The sequence below is a fragment of the Hylaeus anthracinus genome, unplaced genomic scaffold (genome assembly GCF_026225885.1).
Source record: "Hylaeus anthracinus isolate JK02 unplaced genomic scaffold, UHH_iyHylAnth1.0_haploid 12000, whole genome shotgun sequence".
In the NCBI taxonomy this organism is placed as follows: Eukaryota; Metazoa; Arthropoda; class Insecta; order Hymenoptera; family Colletidae; genus Hylaeus; species Hylaeus anthracinus.
This window is the reverse complement of record NW_026534347.1, coordinates 3,744,110-3,766,259: the sequence shown is the minus strand read 5'-3', so window position 1 is coordinate 3,766,259 and position 22,150 is coordinate 3,744,110. Positions and strand designations below refer to the sequence as shown.

At 37.5% G+C, this 22,150-nt stretch overlaps 1 protein-coding gene across 1 annotated transcript in view; it reads right to left on the bottom strand.

The window, feature by feature from the left end:
* LOC128890527 (fibrillin-1-like) overlaps nucleotides 1-22,150 on the bottom strand; it is a 119,755-nt gene that overhangs the window by 13,003 nt on the left and 84,602 nt on the right. Inside the window, exons 13-18 of the mRNA XM_054149090.1 lie at nucleotides 19,088-19,224; nucleotides 11,831-11,970; nucleotides 9,250-9,352; nucleotides 8,384-8,409; nucleotides 7,049-7,123; nucleotides 6,555-6,741 (exon numbers count right to left, since the gene is read on the bottom strand). Coding sequence (XP_054005065.1) covers nucleotides 6,555-6,741; nucleotides 7,049-7,123; nucleotides 8,384-8,409; nucleotides 9,250-9,352; nucleotides 11,831-11,970; nucleotides 19,088-19,224 — 668 coding nt within the window. The remainder of the gene's footprint in view (nucleotides 1-6,554; nucleotides 6,742-7,048; nucleotides 7,124-8,383; nucleotides 8,410-9,249; nucleotides 9,353-11,830; nucleotides 11,971-19,087; nucleotides 19,225-22,150) is intronic.

The following is a 22,150-nucleotide window of genomic DNA, read 5'->3' as shown; positions in this document are numbered from 1 at the left end:
TCTGATCGTTGTAAATGTAAATCTTCGTTTTACACGAAAATATTAAAAATTGTAACTTACCTTAACATAAATTGTAACGTTATACTTAGAAAATCTTAGATATTTGTAAAAATATCGCTTTTTATTTTTTTTTTTAAATATAATATAAACATATAAATTTTTGTATGATTTTGTATCATTTTTGTATATATTGTCGCACTTGACCGTTTATCGAAGGAGTTAGATAATGTAGACTATATGTGGTATTAAATATCCGCCGGCCTCGCGGCAGATATTTCCGCATGGCTCATACGAAAAGAAGTAGTATTATATACTCTCCTTACCGTGAATTAGCTAAGCTTGCTCTACCGTTCGTCCGTAAATTCTTTCGTCCATGACGAAGGAGGAACGGCATACGGTGTCCTCGCGTATCCCAATAGCGTTAAAGACGTCGTGCATCGACGTTAATCTCGCAATTTCATTAAACGCGACCGTATCGAACGAACGGGGCCCGTCGTTGTTCCATAAACTCCGACGGAATAGCCTCGTAACGAGGTTAAGGATTATCCAGACGACGTCGCATGTTTCGCGTTTATTTCCCGTTCATTTCGCGCACGAGTCCATGCGATTTTACGCGAACCGCAGAATATTCGTCGCTCGGCACGAGACGGGAATACGTCTCCGCTTTTCCACGTACAAAATGAAGTTTTCGGGGCTTTAATTATCTCCCCGAAGCGATCATTCTGAACGGAATCTCGTTCGTCGAGGGTATTTAAATTTTGTATATTCTTCCGTAGAATAGAAGCTTCTTCTCTAATGTAACTACATATTTAAATAAGGAATATTGCTATGTATTATGTTGCGCATCAATTTCTTTAAACGTCTGCAACTATTGGTTTTAATGTACAGGTAATGTCAAAATTATAAAGTTTATACGTGGAATCACGTCTGAAACCTTGTATGTGGTTTGAAATGGGAATTTGGTCGTGTACCTGGTAGCAATAGTTATTTTAGACATGCATAGAAGTTGTTTTGATATGCTTCTAGAAACGAAAGCACAAGAGTTACCGTACATTTGTATTCTGGTAACTTCTCAACTAGTTAATGTTAAAATATAAGTAAAAATTATGAAATACGAATAGAACGACTTGGACACATTTTAAATCTGCAATTTTTAATTTTACACATTATGAAATTTTCTAATAATTATTCGTTGTAGAATAGATATACCTTTATATATTTCCTTTTAAAGTTCATCAGTCTTTCTACTTTAGCCATTATAAATTAATTTTTGGAGAAAATATCTAACCCACTTCGAAAAACATTAAAACTACACTAAAAGGTACGAAATAATTTCTAGTTAATTTATATGAATACTTTTCAGCTCTAGGTATATATTGCTTAAAAGTATGAGAAAATGCAGTGAAAAGTATGAAATAATTTCTACTTAAACTGCATTATTACTCGCTAGCTCTTCATGAATTTTATTAAATTATTAAATACAGCGTGAGTATATTAGATATCTCACTCTGTATATCCTTTCGCGATAGATTTGCAATAGGCACAGATTTTATAATTTCAATTACATTGAGAATTAAAAATGAAGAAGTATGTATATTTATTAATTTAAAAATAATTTTTTCAAGCTGTTTGGACGACAGAACATCCGGATAATAGAACGTTCGGATATTAGGGTATTCAGATATAATGGAGGTTCGGATACGGGGAGCTCTGCTGCATATTTGATGAAGTTTGAAACGAGACGCTTCCTTTTCTCCCTTTCCTGTGCTGCGCTTCTTGTGTCCGTTCGCGTGCAATTTGAACAATTTAAATAATTGAAGTTTCCGACGTTATTCAAATAACCAAAATTAAATAATGGACGAAATTAAGTTTTACCGTCGCGTACCACCAGGGAAATTCCAGAGTCTGCGCGGACGGTCCGATGTCAGGACTCTTTCGTTAGATCGCTATTCACAGCGTCTCCTTAGTAATATTCAAATCGAAATCACTACGGAGATTAACGTTACCTCGTTTCTACTATACACATTAAAATATATGAATGAAGTGATTAGCGACATCCTTCCAGTCAATTTGCTTTTCGGAGACTGATGAAAATCTTGAAATTTAACAACAAAATTATACTGTGAAAAATAGATACATACTATAGAGGCTAGAACGACTAAAGGACGGTAAAATAAAGTTTGTTATAGTTTTTATATTAATTATTACACGTATTTCTCCTATGAAAAACATCCGTTCCTCGGAATACCGTATACATCGGTAACAAGATGCGTATCTTTAGGCAACCATGCAGTTAAACTAACTTATTTTAACGTAAAAGAAAGTAAAATATAAATGAAAAATAAAAAATACATGAGTTTATTCACGAAATAATAAATATATATGATTTCTTTTTAGTATAAAAATTTATCGGAATTATAGAAATATAGAAACTATAATAATTTATCATTAACTGTTAAATTTCCTATAAGTGCATAAAGATCCGCAGTTTGTTCAAAAGTCACTTTTGCGATATCATTAATACGTGCTGAATAAATGGTCCTGCGAATTGCGCAGGCCTCGGTACCTTTAATTTCATGCCTAACTTGGAACGTTGATAATGTATGACGTATAACGTACGATATACCTCGTAAATACGCGTCGTTAATTCGTCAGCCAAAATTACGCGATCCGATTTGCAGAGGATTTGATGGGCCTCAGGCTACTTGTGAAATTGTTGTTCAGGCACCGTGTTCACAGGCCAGCAGCAATTTCGAGCAAAACCTCCGCGGGCTAATTTAACGACGCCTCGTGCGTTAATTCGTAATTACTGCTCGAATTGCAAACCGGGAGCCGCAGGTTTGGGATACTGTCGGCGAGACACCGCTAACAGTAAGAGACTAAGACATCTCGCCAGACTAGACAGATAAGATTGCCATTAAGTGCTAAAAGTTCATTTGCATATCCGTCGCTTTTCTTTTTTCTTTTCCAGAAATTTCTCATTTGACTCGAACGGCTCGAGCTTGATCATCTGATTGTATATTCATACGTCGCTACCTGTAACGTGCCGTAGGCGTCACGTGAACGATAGTAACGAGGAAGGAGACACGTTATCCGTCGCCTCGAGCTAAAATCGATGTGGAAGTACCGTGAAAAATTATATTCTAAATTGAAGGGCGGATTGAAAACTGTGCGACCTGACGGAGAAAAATAATATTCAGAATTTTTTCTTTAATTCTTTCCTTTTCATTATTTTTCAAGATATCTGTTTTTTTTTTTAAATCTATCTTCTATCTTCTATCGCAAACCTCCGTGATGCCATCTATCAAAAACCGATAAGAACCTTATGGACAATCCAATATTTCTCTACGAGAAACAGAGGGAAACCTGGCACACGGAAATTGTTGACGCGAAATATATGACCGCCTGGTCCCGAAATGAAAGAAAAAGGGGTGCGAGCTCATTGTGCGTCGAGTGGTTGAGTCTGCACTCCAGCGTGAAACCATCGGGGCGGCCACTTTGGAAGTCCTATTTTTGTTTAGCCGCCCTTTCAGCGCGTTGCGATCTCGCGTTCATCCCTCAACTCCGTCCCCAGTTGCCGCTCGACCAAAGAAAGCGCTGCAAGCTCCCCGACCGTGAGTTTCTTGGAAAACTACCGGGTAACGCGAGTTCTGAACTCCCTGTCCTGACCTCTTTCCCGATAATAATAAGAGGAATTTCGAAGACGCGAGGATCGTGAATTGACATACTGTTCCGGCACGGGAGATGCGCTGATACGTCTCCTAAGGTAGTTAGGGTACCACTTTTCTGAATAGAACGCTCTATTCACTCTATAAGGCGAATTTCTGACTGTTAGTAGTTTTATTGTACGTTTTAAACTAGGACCTGCTCATGCCTAGAGACACGTCCTCATTTCAATCAGAATTCTTCACTGATTATGCTCTAACAAGGAAAGATCGCGAACAATGAATCTCCGATTTAAATGAAACTTCGTAGGTTTGGAGAACACCAAAAAATAATAGACAAGTACCTTTCCTCGTTCTCCAAAATTCGAACTCGAAAGTGCTAACTCGAAAACGGTCACAGATGGAAGAAAAATGTTTCTACAAAAATGAAATTGATTTTGACATATTATAAAAGAGATGTTTCAATTGGCAAGTAATGTTTGAAAGTTTTTTTTTTTTTAATTTCATCCAACTTGTTTATTTGAAGTGTAACGATTGTTCGGATAAAGGGGAGTATACCTACATCCGATTTTCTCATTACAATGTCACGTAATAGCCTCGTAACTACAAATTTCCTTTCTCACGAATACAGTGCAAATTCAAGACTACCTAAATGTCTATTAAGGAGTTATTTAATATTTTAATTTATTCGTTGATTAGTTAGACAATTTAAGAAACTAGCTTCTTGTATTTTGAAGTTTGATAGCAGTTCCTTTTAACTTGCAAACGTGTCCCTAGGGAAAATAGGTCACAAAGTAATGGTCCCATTGGACTTTCAAATGAAGCATCGCTCATTGTATCAGCGGGATTTGATGGGCCAACGTTTTCGACATTTTTTCGTCCCAACGTTTCTCTTGTTAACGAACGTACTTTCGCGATTGCACGGCGTGAAATTGTTTCAATCTCGACTGCATCGAAGGTCGGGTTTCGCTCCAAGCGAAATAATTTTCTCGGTTTTTGCGCAATTTTCAGAGACTCGACGATTTCGTCTTCGTTTCTGTCCACGTTTTTCTTTCCTCCATCTTGGCCCAGTTCGCGGTTGGAAAATGCAGATGGTTCAACTGTGCTCCCGAGACGAGCTCGATGGTGCGAAAATATGTTTTGCATGAACCTCGAGCACGATCTTCCAGATCACCCTATCTTGTACGATTTGGTTTACATTTTGATCGATCCATTCTTCTATGTATATTCCGATTTCGCATTGACGCGCTCTGTTTCTCTGTATTTCTTTCCAAAGGTTGAAAATTATTTTCCGATGACACATTCGAAGAGCTTCGAGATCAGCTATGATCCAGCATCTAGCGAAGCGTACAGTTTAAAACAATCCCTGATCGAAATAAACGCATCTGGCGTACGACTGTCGAAAAAGCCCAGTTTACGAGTTGTTGGCTATAAAATAATTTATTCGACGCAAGCGTGAGCTCTCATGGCTCTTGAATATTTCATTTGGGCCACAGCCTCTATAGCTCAGCTATCGTGTAAATCGTAACCGTTCCCCATCAGAACTTGAAATAACAGAAACTAAACGTAGGATTGCGAGCACGAATCCTCTTTCTGAAAATTTTGGAGGAGGAAAAATGGATTTATATATCACACGGTTCACTGGATCAAAATTTGAATCCATATATTTCTGCTCAGAAGCTGACTTTTATCCAAGAATTTATAATCAAAGTTGTGTCACTATAGATACGATCTGGAATCATTTTTACTGAAACCCCAGTAATCCTATATGATTTGTAGACAGATCATGGAAAAATCTTTCTAACACTGTAATCTGAAAAACCGAAATAATACCGAAACCGTAACAATGCTGAAGTGAATTCCTGCAATAAAACGTGCATACATACGTCTTCTTTAAAAAGAAAGTCGTGGCATCGGTACGGTGCGTCGCGCAGCGTTTACGTCGAAAGAAAGATTTGCAATTCCGAGAAATCAATGAGGGAATGCGATTAAGTTCGTCACGTGAAAACTCGAGTACGTTTTCGTTTGCGAGGCGAAATGCCACGCGAGAGATCAAAAGAACGGCACTGCTGAAATGTGGAAAACCCTGGAGCGTTGAGATGGAGAAAGGAAGGTACGACGCGGGCGTTTAAAGTTAATCACAGACCCTCGGGTAATACGCGGATGGGAAAAAACATGTTTACCAGTAAAGAAAACATTGAATTCTAAGGGCTCCGTTCGAGAGATTTAAAGTCTCCCAATGAAATTACGCGTCGTTGGTCGGGATTTTTCTAGGGCTCATGTTTTTCAACCTCGATGAACGTTTTCTCGGTTCTGAATATGAATCAATACTGGAAAACAACTCTATTCGTTGATTCGATGCTTTAATCCAGCGATTCTCAATGGAAACCGTATTTCTTTTTCCTTAGGACGCTGAGAAGAAATTAGTTTTCAATTAGTTTCTTTTGTAGTCATCGCTCAGAATTGCTGGACCTAAAACGAAGCTGTATGTGTACATTATATGTACATTCAACGTCAAATTCATTCTTTTTTTGTAAATTGAAATACGTCGTAATTTAGGTAAAATTAGGAAGACTATATGTGTCATCGTTTCGATATTTTCGTATTTGTTAAAAAAAAAAAAATGCAGAACGTTGAAGTTTCCGTTTATAAACGTTTATGAATGTTGTACCTATTCGTGTTCTTTAGTTTTTAAACAAAATTTTAAACTAGCACTAGTTTTAAGAAGCAGTCCCTTACATTTTGTCGTTTAGTGTAGAACATATGTATCTTATAAAGTCTGACTCTGGGTCAGAAAGATTTACGATTACCATTCAAGGACCAGCAAAGGATGGTCAACGATACCAGCGATATTAAAAGTAGAAGTCTGCAAGAGCGTGCAACACTTACAGTCACCGAGAGGATATGTTCTAGACGATTGCAGATGACTTTGGCGACCATGGATTGGATGAACTTCGTGATAAGCTGCTCTCGCGTCGTGATAGTCGTTCTGCCTCTGTCCTCTGTAGTTCTGAATCGCGTACGCCCCAGAGAAAATTCTCGTGTATCTCAGATAGCAGCCACTCGGTATCTGCCACTGAAAGTCGAATGAAAGAATTGTACTTCGTTCTTTACGCGCCCTGACGGACGAGGCGACAGCTAGCGACTTTAATCGCCCGAGTAAATTATGGTTTTTTCAAGACTCTAAAAATTTCGAAGGGTTGATAGAACCGCGGAGGGTCTTGGTGTTTTGTTGTCGAACTTTTGAAACTACTAACTATCAAAATTTTCATCTTTGAAAGAAACGACTAACTGCTCTGGCGACTGAAATCGCTACAAGTAGCATCTCCTGTCAGGACTCTACCGAGTCACTCTGGAAAATCAGCAAAGAAAGGATCGCTTACCCCGTAAACGGAGGGTGGTATCGGCTGGGGTGGTCTACCAGGACACATCAGCATCCTTCTTCTGTAGTACCGCGGCTAAGTAGAGAAACAGGAGTGAAAAAAGACCTTTATTTTGGATTTTGAAGATTGTGGTATTGATTGAATCGATTTAAAGGATCCCATTTCGAATAAATGCGACTGGTTTATATTGCGTAAAAGCGTCAGAATGTTCTTGAAAAAGGAGAAGAATGTGAACCAATTGATTCAATCTACATATATTGTATATTTGTAAGGAATTTGATTACCTACTTTCTTTAATGTCTTTAAGTGAGATCTTTGATTTTTAATTTTGATCCACGAAATAAATTTTGGTTTAGCATCTAATCTAATTTGGTTTCGCATCGTAGCTAATGGTATATTCAGTTTTAATTTTGCACTGTAAGATAAAAGATCATGACAGAATTGCATTTTACTCGAAATCGTGGAAGATCTGTACACGTTCAAAAACGGCAAGCTCGATGAGTTGTCGTTCTGTCGATAATTAATGTCACGCGTGGCGAACGGTTTAACATGAATTATCAACTCGATGATATCTCAATTATGTCAGTAACCGTACAGTCATTACGTATGCAGACGATCGAGTGTTTAATTAATAGGTATCCGACAGGTGAGTTAATTGATTTCCAATAAATAGCCATGCTGTTTTGCATTAATAAAACGATTTTGCGGATGCCGGACAATTTAATCGCAACTCAGTTATATTCCTCAGCCTTGAAATGAAATTGCGCGTGTATGTACATTTCTATGTTAACACGATTAGAAAATCCAGTTCTTTGAAAAAGCGAATAAATCATTCGCGGACGTAGCAAAAAATTATTTTCACTTCACGTGTACTATTGAGTAGTTCATGCAACAACACTTCACCGTACCTTAAACCTTTTACTCTCAGATTAATGGAAAACATAAAGATTTAGTAAAGCTGTTGTTAGACATTACAGGTTTCCGTTAAATGGGTACAAGACATTCCTATTTAGTAGTCGCTCAAAAAGAAAGATTTAGTATTGCGATGGTCATCACCGTCAGATAAAGATGTGTCAAATAGTTCGAAAGCTGTTAAGTCGTTGCTAAAAAAGCGAATTCTACGATAATTGAGATTTTACCAGGACAGCGGCAAACGGAACGCAACGTCGAACCATCACAAAGGCTTGGGAAAATGGAGGAGAGCTGGAAATAGTGCGCAATGAGCAAAACAAAGTTATGTATCTCGATGAAAGAGGAACCATAGTTAGGATTTCATCGTTCTATAAAGCCGATCCAAGTTGTACGAAACCCGGCCAGCGATTCGTTTCAGCTCACCTCGGAATCTCGGCGACGCTCAGATTCTGAAAATATACGGGATACCAGATAAGTTCGATTAATCGTTTTCTATCGCGGTCAATCGGTGATATCGAGATCGGCGTCCTTTTAAACAGATCCCGACGAAAGCATAATTCTTTTCGTATCGACGTAACTCGTCGATTAGGTAACTTATGTATGTCGAACGTCTTATGGACGAATCCCTTTTAGTTCATTTTATCAATTCGAAGTAATTAGTTGGAGACAATTAAATATCGAGTTTCTATAGAGCTATTAGGTAACGGTCTCGATCTATGGTGTTTCAATTAAGAGTTGATACATATTTCAGTGTGCGAATTTTTTTGTGACTACTGTCATCGTAGTCGTCGGCACTATATTCCTCGTTATCATAGTCGTCATTTTTTTTTTTTTTTCATAATCATCATATACTGATGTTCTCGATTGAGATTATATGATTTATAGAAGATCTTCTTTGCAGATTATTTTGCGAATGTAAAACCGTTGAACCTAGATATAATGAAGCATAAGCGTTTTTGTGCGTTAAACACGAATTATAATTTTATTTTCATGACGATCCAATGAATCGTATAACTAACATTAAAAATCTGCGAGTTTATACATTTTTTATAACTTCTAGTTTTTTTCTCCGATTCAAATGAAATTTTGTTAAATTGTTTTTCTCTCTTGCAATAGGAAGTATAGACTCCTTAATTTTTAGAAATATTAGCTATAATTATTAATCAATTTTAGGGATCCTATTCCTTCAGCGTTTCCTTGGCAAGAATAGACGCGATGGACGTCGTTTCACGATATCATCGATCTCTGACCACGTTGCCGCAGCCGGCCAATGCGTTACATAAATTTACCTCGCACGTGTATCGAGAAATGGCATTCGGCTCGATTTCCGGCTGCATCGGAAGCGATGTAGCGCACGTTGTGAATGCCGGGGTACATCAGTTGTCCGGGTTCCTGCGCGAAATATATGCGTGTTAACTTTCGATAGACGCGGACTGGAGTCCTCTTTGAGATTGAAATAGGAATGCTCGCCACGGTAGCGCGGCAAATTGAATCATTATCGAGAGGTGGACGCGATGAGCTCTGCTTACATAGAGGGACGCTTGCCGTTTCGCGGCTTCGCTGACCACACTGAATTTCTGCACCTGAATACCGATTAACCCTTGCGATTCTTCTTAGCCATAGTTGAACTTATACAAGCTGTTTCGTTTAAGCGGAATGGTTCAATGAGGGGATAAAGACATTAATAAAGATAAAATGTCGAGGGGAGAATTTGTACCTCGTACAAAATAACGACGTCCTTATTTTCGTCGTAAAAAATTCATGATTCATTCAAGATTTTAAACAAGAAATCACTATTTTGAAGGTATTATATATCTTACATCCTTAACTAAACATGAATTTTTTTACTTGCACCAAGAAAGAACCACCTTAATTTGTGTCTGATAGCTTTTTTTTATTTTTTCAATTATTTCCTTTAATGGAATTCTAGGACTCGACATGTGTACATAATAATTTCGAGATTCTTGACACGGTAACGCGAGAAGCGCTCTAATCAAAACAGTTGAGGATCCTTCGACATGATATAAAAATAATTAAAAAGATACTCGGCTTCAATTTAAAAGCAATCCCATAAAACCGTGAGGCATGATATACCATACAGCTGGGCCTGTAAGAAATGATAAATTAATTGGGTAATTGGTTTTCCTCGTTGGTGTCAACGGTAATTAACGAGAAACGGGTCAGAACTCTCTCATGAAGATTTCAATAAAATTGTATTGCATAGCAGGTCTCTACATATAAAAGCTATTAGAGTAATTTTAGACGTCTATCTATTTTCTATGAAAAGGATCAAAGTTTTAGAAATACTGCTTGCCTGTTATGTATTGATGGTCGTATTGCATTCAGAATCATACTCAGATCGTAAATCAATTATAAATAAATATAAATTGTTTGTCAAATATTAATAAAATGAAAGAAATAAAATAAGGACGTCGTTATTTTCAAAAATAAATAATCGTCTGCGCTTGAAATATTTCTCAAAATTTTCGTATATAGATCGAAATTTGGATGATCTCTTTATCAAATAGAAATGTCTCGTTTCGATTTGGTATTCACAAATGACACTTTTATCGGATTCTGAAAGTTGAATTGCGACAAGTACTTCCATATTTAATTATTTCAAATCCTCTATAGTCCTATTCAAATAAAAACCTCTATCCTCTATAATTCTGTTCGTCTTTGACCAGATGCCACTTTCATTGACGTAACTCACCAATTAGCTGCAACGTTTCAAAGTGGCAATTTATTAGCCGTGCAGAAGGATCCAATTACAGGTCGCCAATTATCGCCTGTCTGATCAATTCACGAATACCTAATCGCGTTACTACCGTGAATACTGACAGACCTTCAATCCATTCTCCTGCAAATAGTCACCCGATTCAATCTCTGCTCTGTTTCGGTTCACTTTAAATGTAATTTGAAGTCTAACACTCTTCAATTGCTTAAATAATCTCGAAAGTCTTTGCCCGCCTTGATATATTCACAGTTATTTCAAATAATTATGAAATAAAAAAATATGTTATTTGAAATAATATCTCGTATATTTTATAGATTGTAAAAATAATATTCAGATTACTCAGTGACACAAATTCAAAGTTTAAAGTATTACAAATTTATAAGTATAGCATAAAAGTAAGGCGAGTAATCATATGAAACCAAGTGAAAAATAAAAGTAATAACATTACATGCACGTTGTAATAAGTTTGTACTTCTAATACGTACCATTTTTTGATTTTATTTATAATCAACGTGGTCACACTTGGATTATCTACAATTGAAGTATGTACAATATGTCAAATTACACTGTAATTTCTTGATTAATAATTCGAACATATTGGTTGTACTTATACTGTGGCGATACTATGTGCCTATTGCGTACTATATTTCTTATATGTACGCACGGTCGTTCTTGGCACAAAGTTCAGATCGAGTGACCATTAATCGCGACCGAAGTGTCGTTTGAAAACGTTTTAACGCGGAACCGGTGAAAAAAAAGAGAAGTTGATCATCCGGGTGCCACTTCCTTTCAGCTTCTCGCCATCCTCGGCAGTCGCTAGGCCCGTGCTCGAGACACGATAGGATAATTAATGGCGGGTATCTTGGCGCGGAGATAAGCGCGAGATTGATAAGTCCGATCGTTAGAGCGGAAGTTTTAATAAACCACTCGCGAGAAAAACAGAGGGAGAGGAGTACCGCTCGAGGGAACGAGCGATTCGGAGATGGCGGGGAAGGGTTGAACGAGCGATTCAGCGCGGAAATAAAGGGGCGGTAGCGAAGCGTCATTTTCCCCGCGATCAAACGAGGGAAATTTCGGGGGAAACGGAGTCGCGACGCGACCGAGGATTACACTCGAACTCGATGTCTGCTCACCCTCGTTTTGTAGACCCGCTCAACGGCGACGTTGTCGGTGAACGATGGCTCCTGCCAGAATATTAAGCGATTTCGTTCGCCGGAGCTTAGCCGCACTTCAAAGGATGTCGGGCACGTCGAAACTTTCGGATTCTCGGTGTCTGGAAATAGTAATATAATCAGCCATTAGTGTAGTAAACAAATTGCTCCGCTTTCAGGGCACGGTCAGCGAGTGAGACGAATCGTGAAATGCTCGAGATTTATCATACATTCTCCTACATTTGCCGTAAATACATAAACATACATTCGAGCGAAAGTGGCCGATTAAAATGGTAAATGATCATTCCGATGACGAAATACGAGATTACTTTTCGAACGACTCAATCATTTTCACTTGAAGATATTTCGCTTTTTCTCTGGCGAATACGAACCTGAAGAATGGAATAAATGATTTGAAATTACCATTTGCAAATCGCTTCGTTCTTCGCGAAAAAGAATGATCGAAATGCAAGTAAGAGAAAACCCACACCATCGAGTACGTTTAATCATAAACGTGTAATAAAGTACGTTTCTTAATTTATCACACCGCTTTGATAAACAAATATTCCATTTTTGTAAACGTGTTACGATTTCGCCGACTCTACTTTACACGTTCATTCATAAATATTTGACGATAACATGTGCGCACTTTTGGAAGCGTAGGCTCCCATTAGATAAAGTGTTACGAAGCGAACGGAATCCGGTTTGGATTACAGTCGTAATTTCACTTCGAAATAAAGTTTCCGCGACGGATCGAATCCGTTTCGTCAAGTTTTTCACACCCGGTCGACTGCGTCCTACACGCCTTGGTCGACAAACAACCTCCAGGCCGCGGTAAGCGTCGCCTTAATCGTCGTAATTAGTCCAACAAGAAACTCCCAGGACAAGTTAAACCGTTATCGAGCAATTAAGAATTACCACGGCAGGCTTGCCCCCGTCTGGATCAACCCCGAGCCTGTTTCACAGTAATTGCATATCGACTGCCAGAATCCGGGCTTGCACCTGTACCTCATACAACCTCCTCTGTGTCCACCGGAAGGAACTTGCTTAAAGGGAGTTTCGCGAACTTTTGGAATAAGTAATTAAACGAGACGCGGCTAAGTGCACTTTACCGACGGGAACTAAAGTTCCCCGGTATCGAGGCTTCGATACGCATACAACCGAGGCTAGTTTCGTTGACTGTCTCACGGCTTTCGAAAAAGTTTCCCTTTGTTACGCCGAGGGATCGATCGTTAAGCTCTGGCTCGTCTTTTGCGCGTCCAATGATCACCCTGCTCACCGACTGCTTCCTTTTCAACCCCGCTTCTTTCGCCGTTCCTGTTACTTGTTCTCTCTTTCGTTCGAATCTAGATTGAATCGCGGTTTGGTAACTCGTCCGGTTGCTCGTTAATCCCGTTCGATCGGAACTTTCCGCTGAATCGGTAAACGTTTTTGTTTGTCTTCGAGCGAAGGTTTCGCTGCACGAGCCCTGGGGACAGGAACTGCGCCGTTAACCGTTGCATTCTTCGGAAGGGATGCGTGTTCGTCGTCCGCTGGAACTTCCTCAGGGGAAAACAATTCAAACGACAACATAGAAAGAAACCGAATTGATCCGTTCGTTATAAAAGTGGTGCGAGTTCATTTCTTTTCAGTGGAGATTTTCCGAGCAGTGCTTAAAAATGTCGATTTCCATTTTTAAAAAATGTCGGTGTCGACGAGGTAATATTTTCTTATGAATACATTCGTTTTGAAAATGATGTTGATCCACGACACGAACGATCTTATGTTTCTGCAATTGCAACGACACGTTGGATTCACATACAAAAAATGTAAAAATTGTCGTGGACAGTAATTGGTGCACCATGATTATTTTTAAACCCTTGATCACGCTTCATCGCTAGCTGATGTTCGTTAATGATGCGAAATTAAAAGTTTTCTATTCCGGTCCGATCATCAAATCCTCTCAGACAGTATTTCCACGTAGACAGTATACATGTATACATTAACTTTTTACACCGTGACCATTTATTTACCTTTCTTTCGTGTTTTATTTCTGAAACTTACAGATAAAATTCATGTAATGTATCTTTATAATTTATACAATTTTGTGTCCCATACATAAATAGTATCAGAAAACCTGCCACATAATTGAAAATATCAAAATTTATGTAAATCTCTAACCCAGATCATTTGTATACATACATAGAAGGCATAAGATTTTCACCACATGAAATTAGAATGTTTTCAGATAATCCGAAATATCAACGTTTGTCAATATCTAAGAAATACGATTTCTATCTAAGCACGAAGGCTTTTTCCTTTATTACAGAACAACTTCGGAATGTTTTTCGTCAAAACAATTCCATTTTTATGTCATATATTTTATTCGTTTATATTATAATTTCTTTTGAGTTTAGCTGAAATAAATTTAGCAATTAAGTAAACTATACGCAAGACTCGTGAGAATTGAAAAATTTCAATTTCTTAGGTCACGCAAGCCAGTTAATTGATTCACTACTTTAAGAAGAATTTAAAACAAACTTTCTCAATTATTTCATAATCTTCTAGAGGCGTACAGTAATTATATATCATATCTATACCAATTAAAAAAAGACAAAGAAAAATCTAATTGCGAGCTTTAAAACGAAAATCAAACAAGTAGTAATTAAGAATAAAAATAAATAAGGTATGATGGAAGGTATGATGCACAAAAGTAGTAATTAAGAATAAAAATAAATATCGAACAAATATCATTCAAATTCACCTCACAGTGTCGTTGGACATCCCGCCCCGAATTCGCGATATTTTCAAAGACATCACGCGCGGTAAAGTTACCACAAACGTTAAGCCGATGTAATCTCGACTTGCGGGGGCTTGTCCGCATGTCCCAGGGCAAATGCTAGAAAGCTGACATTAATAATAGAGACGTTGTAGCGAACGATCAGGGTAGTGAATTATGAGACACGTTTCTCGCACCCTAGAAACAAGAAATTTGCCAAACGAAAAAATACGAAAACAAAGGAACTACGTGAGAAAGCCTGTTCACAGGATGATATGTGATCGCATATCGCGATTCTTTCTACGCAAATGCTTCGGGGGCAACAAGGCTATTATCTCGCGGATAAATATCGTATTCATAAATCATGTGTAAGGGCAAACCCGCAGAACTTTTTGATTCGCAACTTCGCGCCTTTATTTAACGTTATCTTCTGATGTTTTATTATTACAAAATACAATATATACAATATTTTAACTATCATGTGGACATTTTTAGTGGAAGGTACGATGCAAAAAAGTTTTCCATGGGTTTTGTACAATTTGCAAGCTATATGAGAAGCCAGGAAGTCATTAAAAAATTTAAATTTTAAAAATTGCCTTGTGACTTTGTTAACTTGCAAATATTTTTAGATACCTGTAGGAGCGCCAACAAATGTTTTAACACTTTACCATTTTTCCCTGACATCCACGTCATCAAGTTAAAATCGATCACGGCATACTGTTTTTGTGAGGTCTTGAGAGTGCGAATGTGTGTACTAAGTATTGAAAATGTGCTGTCAACAAAAAAATATCTTTTCTTTTACAATTTCATTTACAAATCTAAAAGTTTTGTGGATTTGCTCCTAAACGAGATCAAGTGATATCGCTAAATATCGTTTCCATTCGAGCCGCGACCGTGGACCATTCGTTCTCTCGCACATTACACAATATTGTGCCAGCCAGTTCTGGAATGCTTATTCTTTCGTTGAAACTTTACTGATCTACCGCCCATAAATCTCGAGGTCATCGTCTTGGTTGTTACGCAGGATACGACCGAACCCATGGCAGAATAGAAAGAACGTCAAATCTAGGGCAAACTAGGGCAAGAGTGGGCGTTTAGTAGGAAAGTGATGAGAAAATATCTGTCAAGCGACTTTGTAGAAATAGGGAAGAGTTCGAAATCATACCTCAACGATTTCGTTGTCATTTAAAGATATAAACGGTACTTGTTACAAACATGAAATATACGAGTAATAAGTAGACTGCGGATCTTTATGCATTTATAGGAAATTTGAATGTACAAGAACTTACAAAATGTAAACAATATGCAAAAATATACAACAGATTGAAAGTAAAGTCCATGTTATATCATTTGCAGAATATAATAAATTTCTATTCGGGTTCAATTTTTGTAAGCACCTTCGCGAGTAACAAGCTGTTTTCTCGGGAGTTATTAGTGAAATTAATTACTTAATTACTTAATTTTCCAAAATCGATTTTATTACGCGACGGATAAAAATCATAAATGCGAGATATCAGGACTGGTTGAGACAATTGTAGCGTTGAATCGATACATTCAACCATTGTTCAGCGAAATACACATATGTACACGAAAGGAACGATGTGCGACTGAGAAACAAATAGAGAGTGGGAATAGGGACCGGTGAAATAATGTTTCGATGGTGCAAAAAACTTTTTTATCGATAGTTCGATGGACTCGGTGGGAAAGTAGAGGAGAAAAATAGAGTCGGAGGTAACCTGGGGTGCCGTGTATTTATGTGACATTGCCAGTGGAAACCGTGGCTGCTTTCCTGGAGAACAGTTTCATGTTGAGTGCTGTTACCCGCTCGTGCAATGCAACAGTGAAACAATAACTTTTCGATGAATTTAATGCGCGGATCTAAAATTGGATTCAGACCGCTTTGTTCGCTTAACGAACAACTCGTTACGTTAGAACACATTGTTCTGTTGTTAAATTTAATTGATATATATCATCAATCTACCTGAATGATCATTTCTAGATCCATAATTATATGAATTTCTATTTACACGATATAAATTTAAGTAAATTAAATATGTATAATTTGTACGAGTAAAATTTGTGCAACCTTTAAGTACGTACGTTACAGTACGTTTAAATGGAAGAAGAATAACAAAACCAATGTCATTTTTGTTTGTAAATGTTATTCTTTTGAAAGTGTGTCAATTTGTGAAAAATTTCACTAAAGTTTTCAATGTTTATGAGAAATTCTTGTATTTTAATATGGTTGTGATACCATTTTCTACACTTAAGCATGTAAATTAGGAACTCTTATTTTACTTATAATAATTGCAGATAAACAGTGTTCGTGTTAAGAGTGACAAACTTATTATTTCACACTCGCAAAATTCTCTATTGGTCAAATACTTTCTATTCTCAAACTGCTATCAAAATGACGCGCTAAGTAATCATATAATAATAACTGGTCGGAACAAAATCTTTGAAGCAGAAAAATACATACATCACTCATGATATCTTGAAAGACAAATTATAACGTCCTTTAAGAATATGTAAATCATAATTGAATAGTGTAGACGGACTGTAATATTATAGAACTGAAATCGAACCGCTTAATGCGTGTATCGCGTGACGCAAAGAATGTGTACGTTACTCGTTGACTGGTCATACGTGAAATAGGATTTAAATCGCAGGGGCTGCGGCACTCCGATATCAAATTATCCACGTAAACGGTAATTTTAGAACTTTCCATCGGGTCGAACCCCTACCGCCATAATTCGTCGACATCCAGACTTTGAAAACGTATTTACATTATGAACGAGTAGTTAATACTTCATACGTTTACCACGGAGGTTACGCAACCCTTAAGTAGTAGCGCGAAATTGCTTTATGAGCGTGATACTGGTTCACTTGGACGTAATAGGAAATTATGAGCACGTGCAAAATTAGTTACCGGATGAAATGAATTTGTCTCTGTCCCGACATTTGTAAGTCACTAAGTAATTTTAATTTAAATTCAACTTCGTTAGATCGCCCTTTTTGTCGTGATCTAAATTTCCTAATAGACGTGTCGACGTAGATAAATTTGTACGGTGTTTATAATCAGAGAAAATTAAATTTGTAATAATAAACTACGCCTATCAGGGTAATCGTGGTAGACATTTAAATATCATCCTTCATATTTAATTGTAATAATTTGTAGTTTCAGTTAAGATAAAAAAGAACAACGTAAGTCATACCACCTGTGTTATATTAAAAAAAAATTTTAGAGCCACTTTTGGAAAACATTTTATATATTAATGTGTGAATATATACTAGATCTTATTTTCTTCAGATTTACTCCGCTCTTTTTATTACCTATAACGGTTACTTCGACTTCATCGTATCACGCTAATCCCTGTTAAATCCTCAAGGCCCCTCAAAAGTCAAGTTTGCTTTAATATGGCGTGTAGTCCACTGTAAACTTAGTTTCAACCACGTTTGCACCGTCTTTATATCTGACCAGTACAGTAAACCCCTTGTTATCCGATTGTTGTGCCACTAAAACAGTGTATTTCCTTCTACAACACTATTCCGTTTCCAATCGACGTAGCCACACACATAGTGTTTACCTACTTCCTTCTATAACCGGTAACGCGTATTCTGTCCACAGTAATTGAATTGGAATTGACGCGATACGTGTCCAGGGAGCATAATAACGCTGTCGAAATTGGAATAATATTTACAGCAAGATTCATCATCGAATTTTAGTATCAGTCGTGCATAAGTGCATAAGGACGTGATCTCATTCTTCGCGAATTCAAACAGTAGTATTGGTTTAATTAAACAATCAGTTCGTTGGATCTGTGCATTTTCTTAATCCAGGCGTATTACAAGTTTACGAGCAACTTGTAAGTCTGTAAGAGACATGCGAAATTTCCACACACGACATTCGGGGTAGCGTGTCTGTATCTGACAGTTTTCGTTACTCGAGAGCTGTCACTTAACTCTAATCCAACGATTTCGTGTAACTAATCAAATAGAGATCTAGGTACATGTCTACAACGTACCTGCAGTGTCACCATGTAGATTGAATTCTGATATATTTGATAGCAAATCACAAACATGATATTCGTATGGTGACTAAATATTAGTAAGCTGATACAAATTTAATTTAGGTCAAAAAAACAATTAATACTTCATGTCGTTTTAGACTATCGTAAACAAAATTTTGACGTTAGAAATGTATTTCGCCTAAAAATATATAGATATAAGACCTTTGATGAAGAAACGACAGTTTTTACTTCCATCTTTTACTACAGTACACACGTGAGAAAACCCGTGGGGATCAAGTTTTCATCGATAGCGATACTTGTCCATAACAGCCGGGAAAGTAAGGGGCTACGATCCTTCTAGATGGACCAATCCTATGTAAACGGTGGACAATATACACGACCCATATCTCATGTACACCGACGCGATCACGATGGACGATTGTTATCATAGAATTTGCTCAGAACACTCACCTCGAACTCGTATCACGATCCTGCAAGTGCTGGTGTAATTCGATACAGGTGACCAGGCCGTGAAAGTGACAATCGTTGTACCTGCAGGTAAATCTGCTTCTAATTGTTTACCCCAAGAAGGAGAAGCATCTACGTATCTGTATGTACACACAGAAAAAAATACAAAAATAAATAAATCATTCATCGATTTCGAAAATATTAAGAAATATCTATCATCAATCTGTCATTATCATCAATGATCTATCATTAATCTATCGTATCAATCTCAAATGTAATGATAGAGTAAAAACGTTGAGACGAATTCTATTTATTGGTATAATAATCTGACAGTTCAGAATGCATTAAATATGTATATCTCCGTGTTAATTGAATATTTATGATGCATATAGTAACATTCAGTCTTTGATTAAATATTAAAAACAATCACGGGTATAAGAAACATTCAGTCTTTGATCGAACGTTAATAACAATTACGAATAAGTATTCATTGTATACAGTAATCGTGAGAAATTTGTTAATATTTTAATATCTACTGATTGAACCAATTAAATATTAATTTTTTTGCAATAGTTAAATTAATTCTTAGCAGTATTTGTTTAAACAATGATCGAGAATTTAACATTAAGATTAAACGTTAATAACAATTACGATTAAGAATAAGTATTCATTGTATACAGTAATCGTGAGAAATTTGTTAATATTTTAATATCTACTGATTGAACCAATTAAATATTAATTTTTTTGCAATAGTTAAATTAATTCTTAACGGTATTTGTTTAAACAATGATCGAGAATATCATTTTTCTGTAATATTAATTGACGTTTCGTCAATTCCATCGTCCTTGGATCGGACAGACTCTGCTGACACGCGTCGACCAATCCGGCGTTGACCAATCCGCGTTCGGCTTTCCTCGACTGATAAGTACCCAGGCGTCAGAGTCTTCAGTCCTCGCGTATAATTCGGGCGATAAGGTCGTACTGACCTCGCGTGTGCGCGTTGAGCCGACCGAGGACCAAGGCTGGCCTAGGATGACCAGGGGGTGACCAATGCTGACCACTACTGACCAATACTGACCACTACTGACCACTACTGACCACTACTGACCACTACTGACCAATTGGTAAATGATGATCAGCACTGGTGAGCGAACGCAAATTTTTTATTTTTTCTTTATTTTTGCACTGTTATCATCGTGCTCGCTTATATTTCCCTGTATTCCAAGACACAATTATGTGTCTTTGGTTAGGTTTAACTAAATTTATACAACATTATGTTTAATTTGCATATTTATTTTCAGGCTATTTTTTAATTTAATTTTCTCATTCTTATGTATGTTGATTTCTATTTTCGTATTAATTTTTCATTATTTATCATTTTTTCATTCGGCACTAATATTACTTTAATTATTTTATATGGTATTATTTATATTTCCTGATTGTTCTAGTGCTTTGATTTCTCTTTACTAGGTAGATTCGCATGGTGGGGAAACGACACGCAATTGAATTGTTTCTTCGAATTCTGCGATCGATTGTTTCATATATATATATTGATCGATGGAGTTTTATGAAACTCAATATTTTAATTGATAGTTTTCCTTTTTTCTTTTCTAATTATTTCATTATATTACTTCTGTATACGTATGTCTATTCCGATTTTCAGTTTCTCTTATCTAGGTATTTCATCGAACGAAGATGTCGCTTCCATCGAACGAAGACATCGCATCCGCCGTGGGAACCTTAGTTCTAAGTCGCGTTAGAACATAAGGCCAAGTAATTATTACCCGTTTTTCTCTTGTTTGTTCGGCCGCCCTCGGGGGCGTGCAATTTCGTCCATTTCGGTCATTATTGTTTCATGCAATAAGCAGAGTGACCAACCGTGTAAATGAACAGAAAGGTCGGTTGCCGTCCTCTAGCTAGTCTTTTTCGAAAGAAAGACATCGTCTTTCTCTTGCTAAAGACTCGCTAAGAGGAAACGGGACTGACCCAGTAAGTCTGTCTGCACGGTCGCGTCGTGTTCGCGATTTCATTGTAGCTTCATTGTTCCCTTTAAAAAAGGAAAATTTTCAATAATTGCTTGACAGAGTCAGACCAGGAAATCGAAGGAGTTTAGTTTCCTTCTATTTCCTTCTTCGCGTACCTAGTTTCTAAGATTGTACAGAGAGAGATCGAAGGAACTTTGTTTCCTTCTATCTTTCTCGCGGGTCTCCACTCGCAGCAACCTCCACGTGGTGAGACCTGGTAATCGGTATTATTCGGGACAAAGAATCATTTGTTTATCCTTTGTCGCGAGTAGTAGCGAGCTAATGGCTGCAAACTTGTAATAATATGTTTAGATATAACAAGTAGGTGCGTGGAATGGCACGCTTTACAAGTGCAGCATCTTAGACACAATGGTGAAGTTTTATTAATTCTTCGCAGACATTTGGAAGATGATACAAGTGACTTGCGATGCAATAAGTTTGTCATCACAAGTCTATTACGTCCTTTTCAGAATACCTTTTAGCAGCTAGAAGTTGGATAAGGAGCAACACGATTCGAGCTGGTTTGAATTTTGTCGCTCGGTCGCGCGACATTTAAGTTAGTGCGAATAGAAGCTACACCTTACGATCCCCCTAGTGATCGACGCGACGTCTCCATCGCGTCGCGATCCAAACGATCTCTGTATCGGGCCTGCGTGAAAGCTCTGCACCGACCGATACTCCTTCGAATAAATAGAGACGCGAGCACAAATACCAGGGCAAAGACGTGTATACACCCTTGGAAGGAACCCTCTAAGCTCGTTTGGAATTCCCATTGTGCCGCGCGCCAGGCCTGCAAGCAGTGCCGGACCGACGGAAGATAAACCAATCCTATTGTGGGAACGTATTGCGCAGCCCGAAATCCGCGAAAAGAAATTAATTTCGTTGCTTTTGTCGACGTAGGGGATTTCATGGATCAACGGATCCTTAGATCTATAGAGTGGTTTGGAGTTGAAAGTAATAAGTTGAATCACTCATTTCTCTGCCAACTGGAAATATGTAACCCCTTAGCACGTTGTCTGCCAAACGAATGTTCTTGAAAATT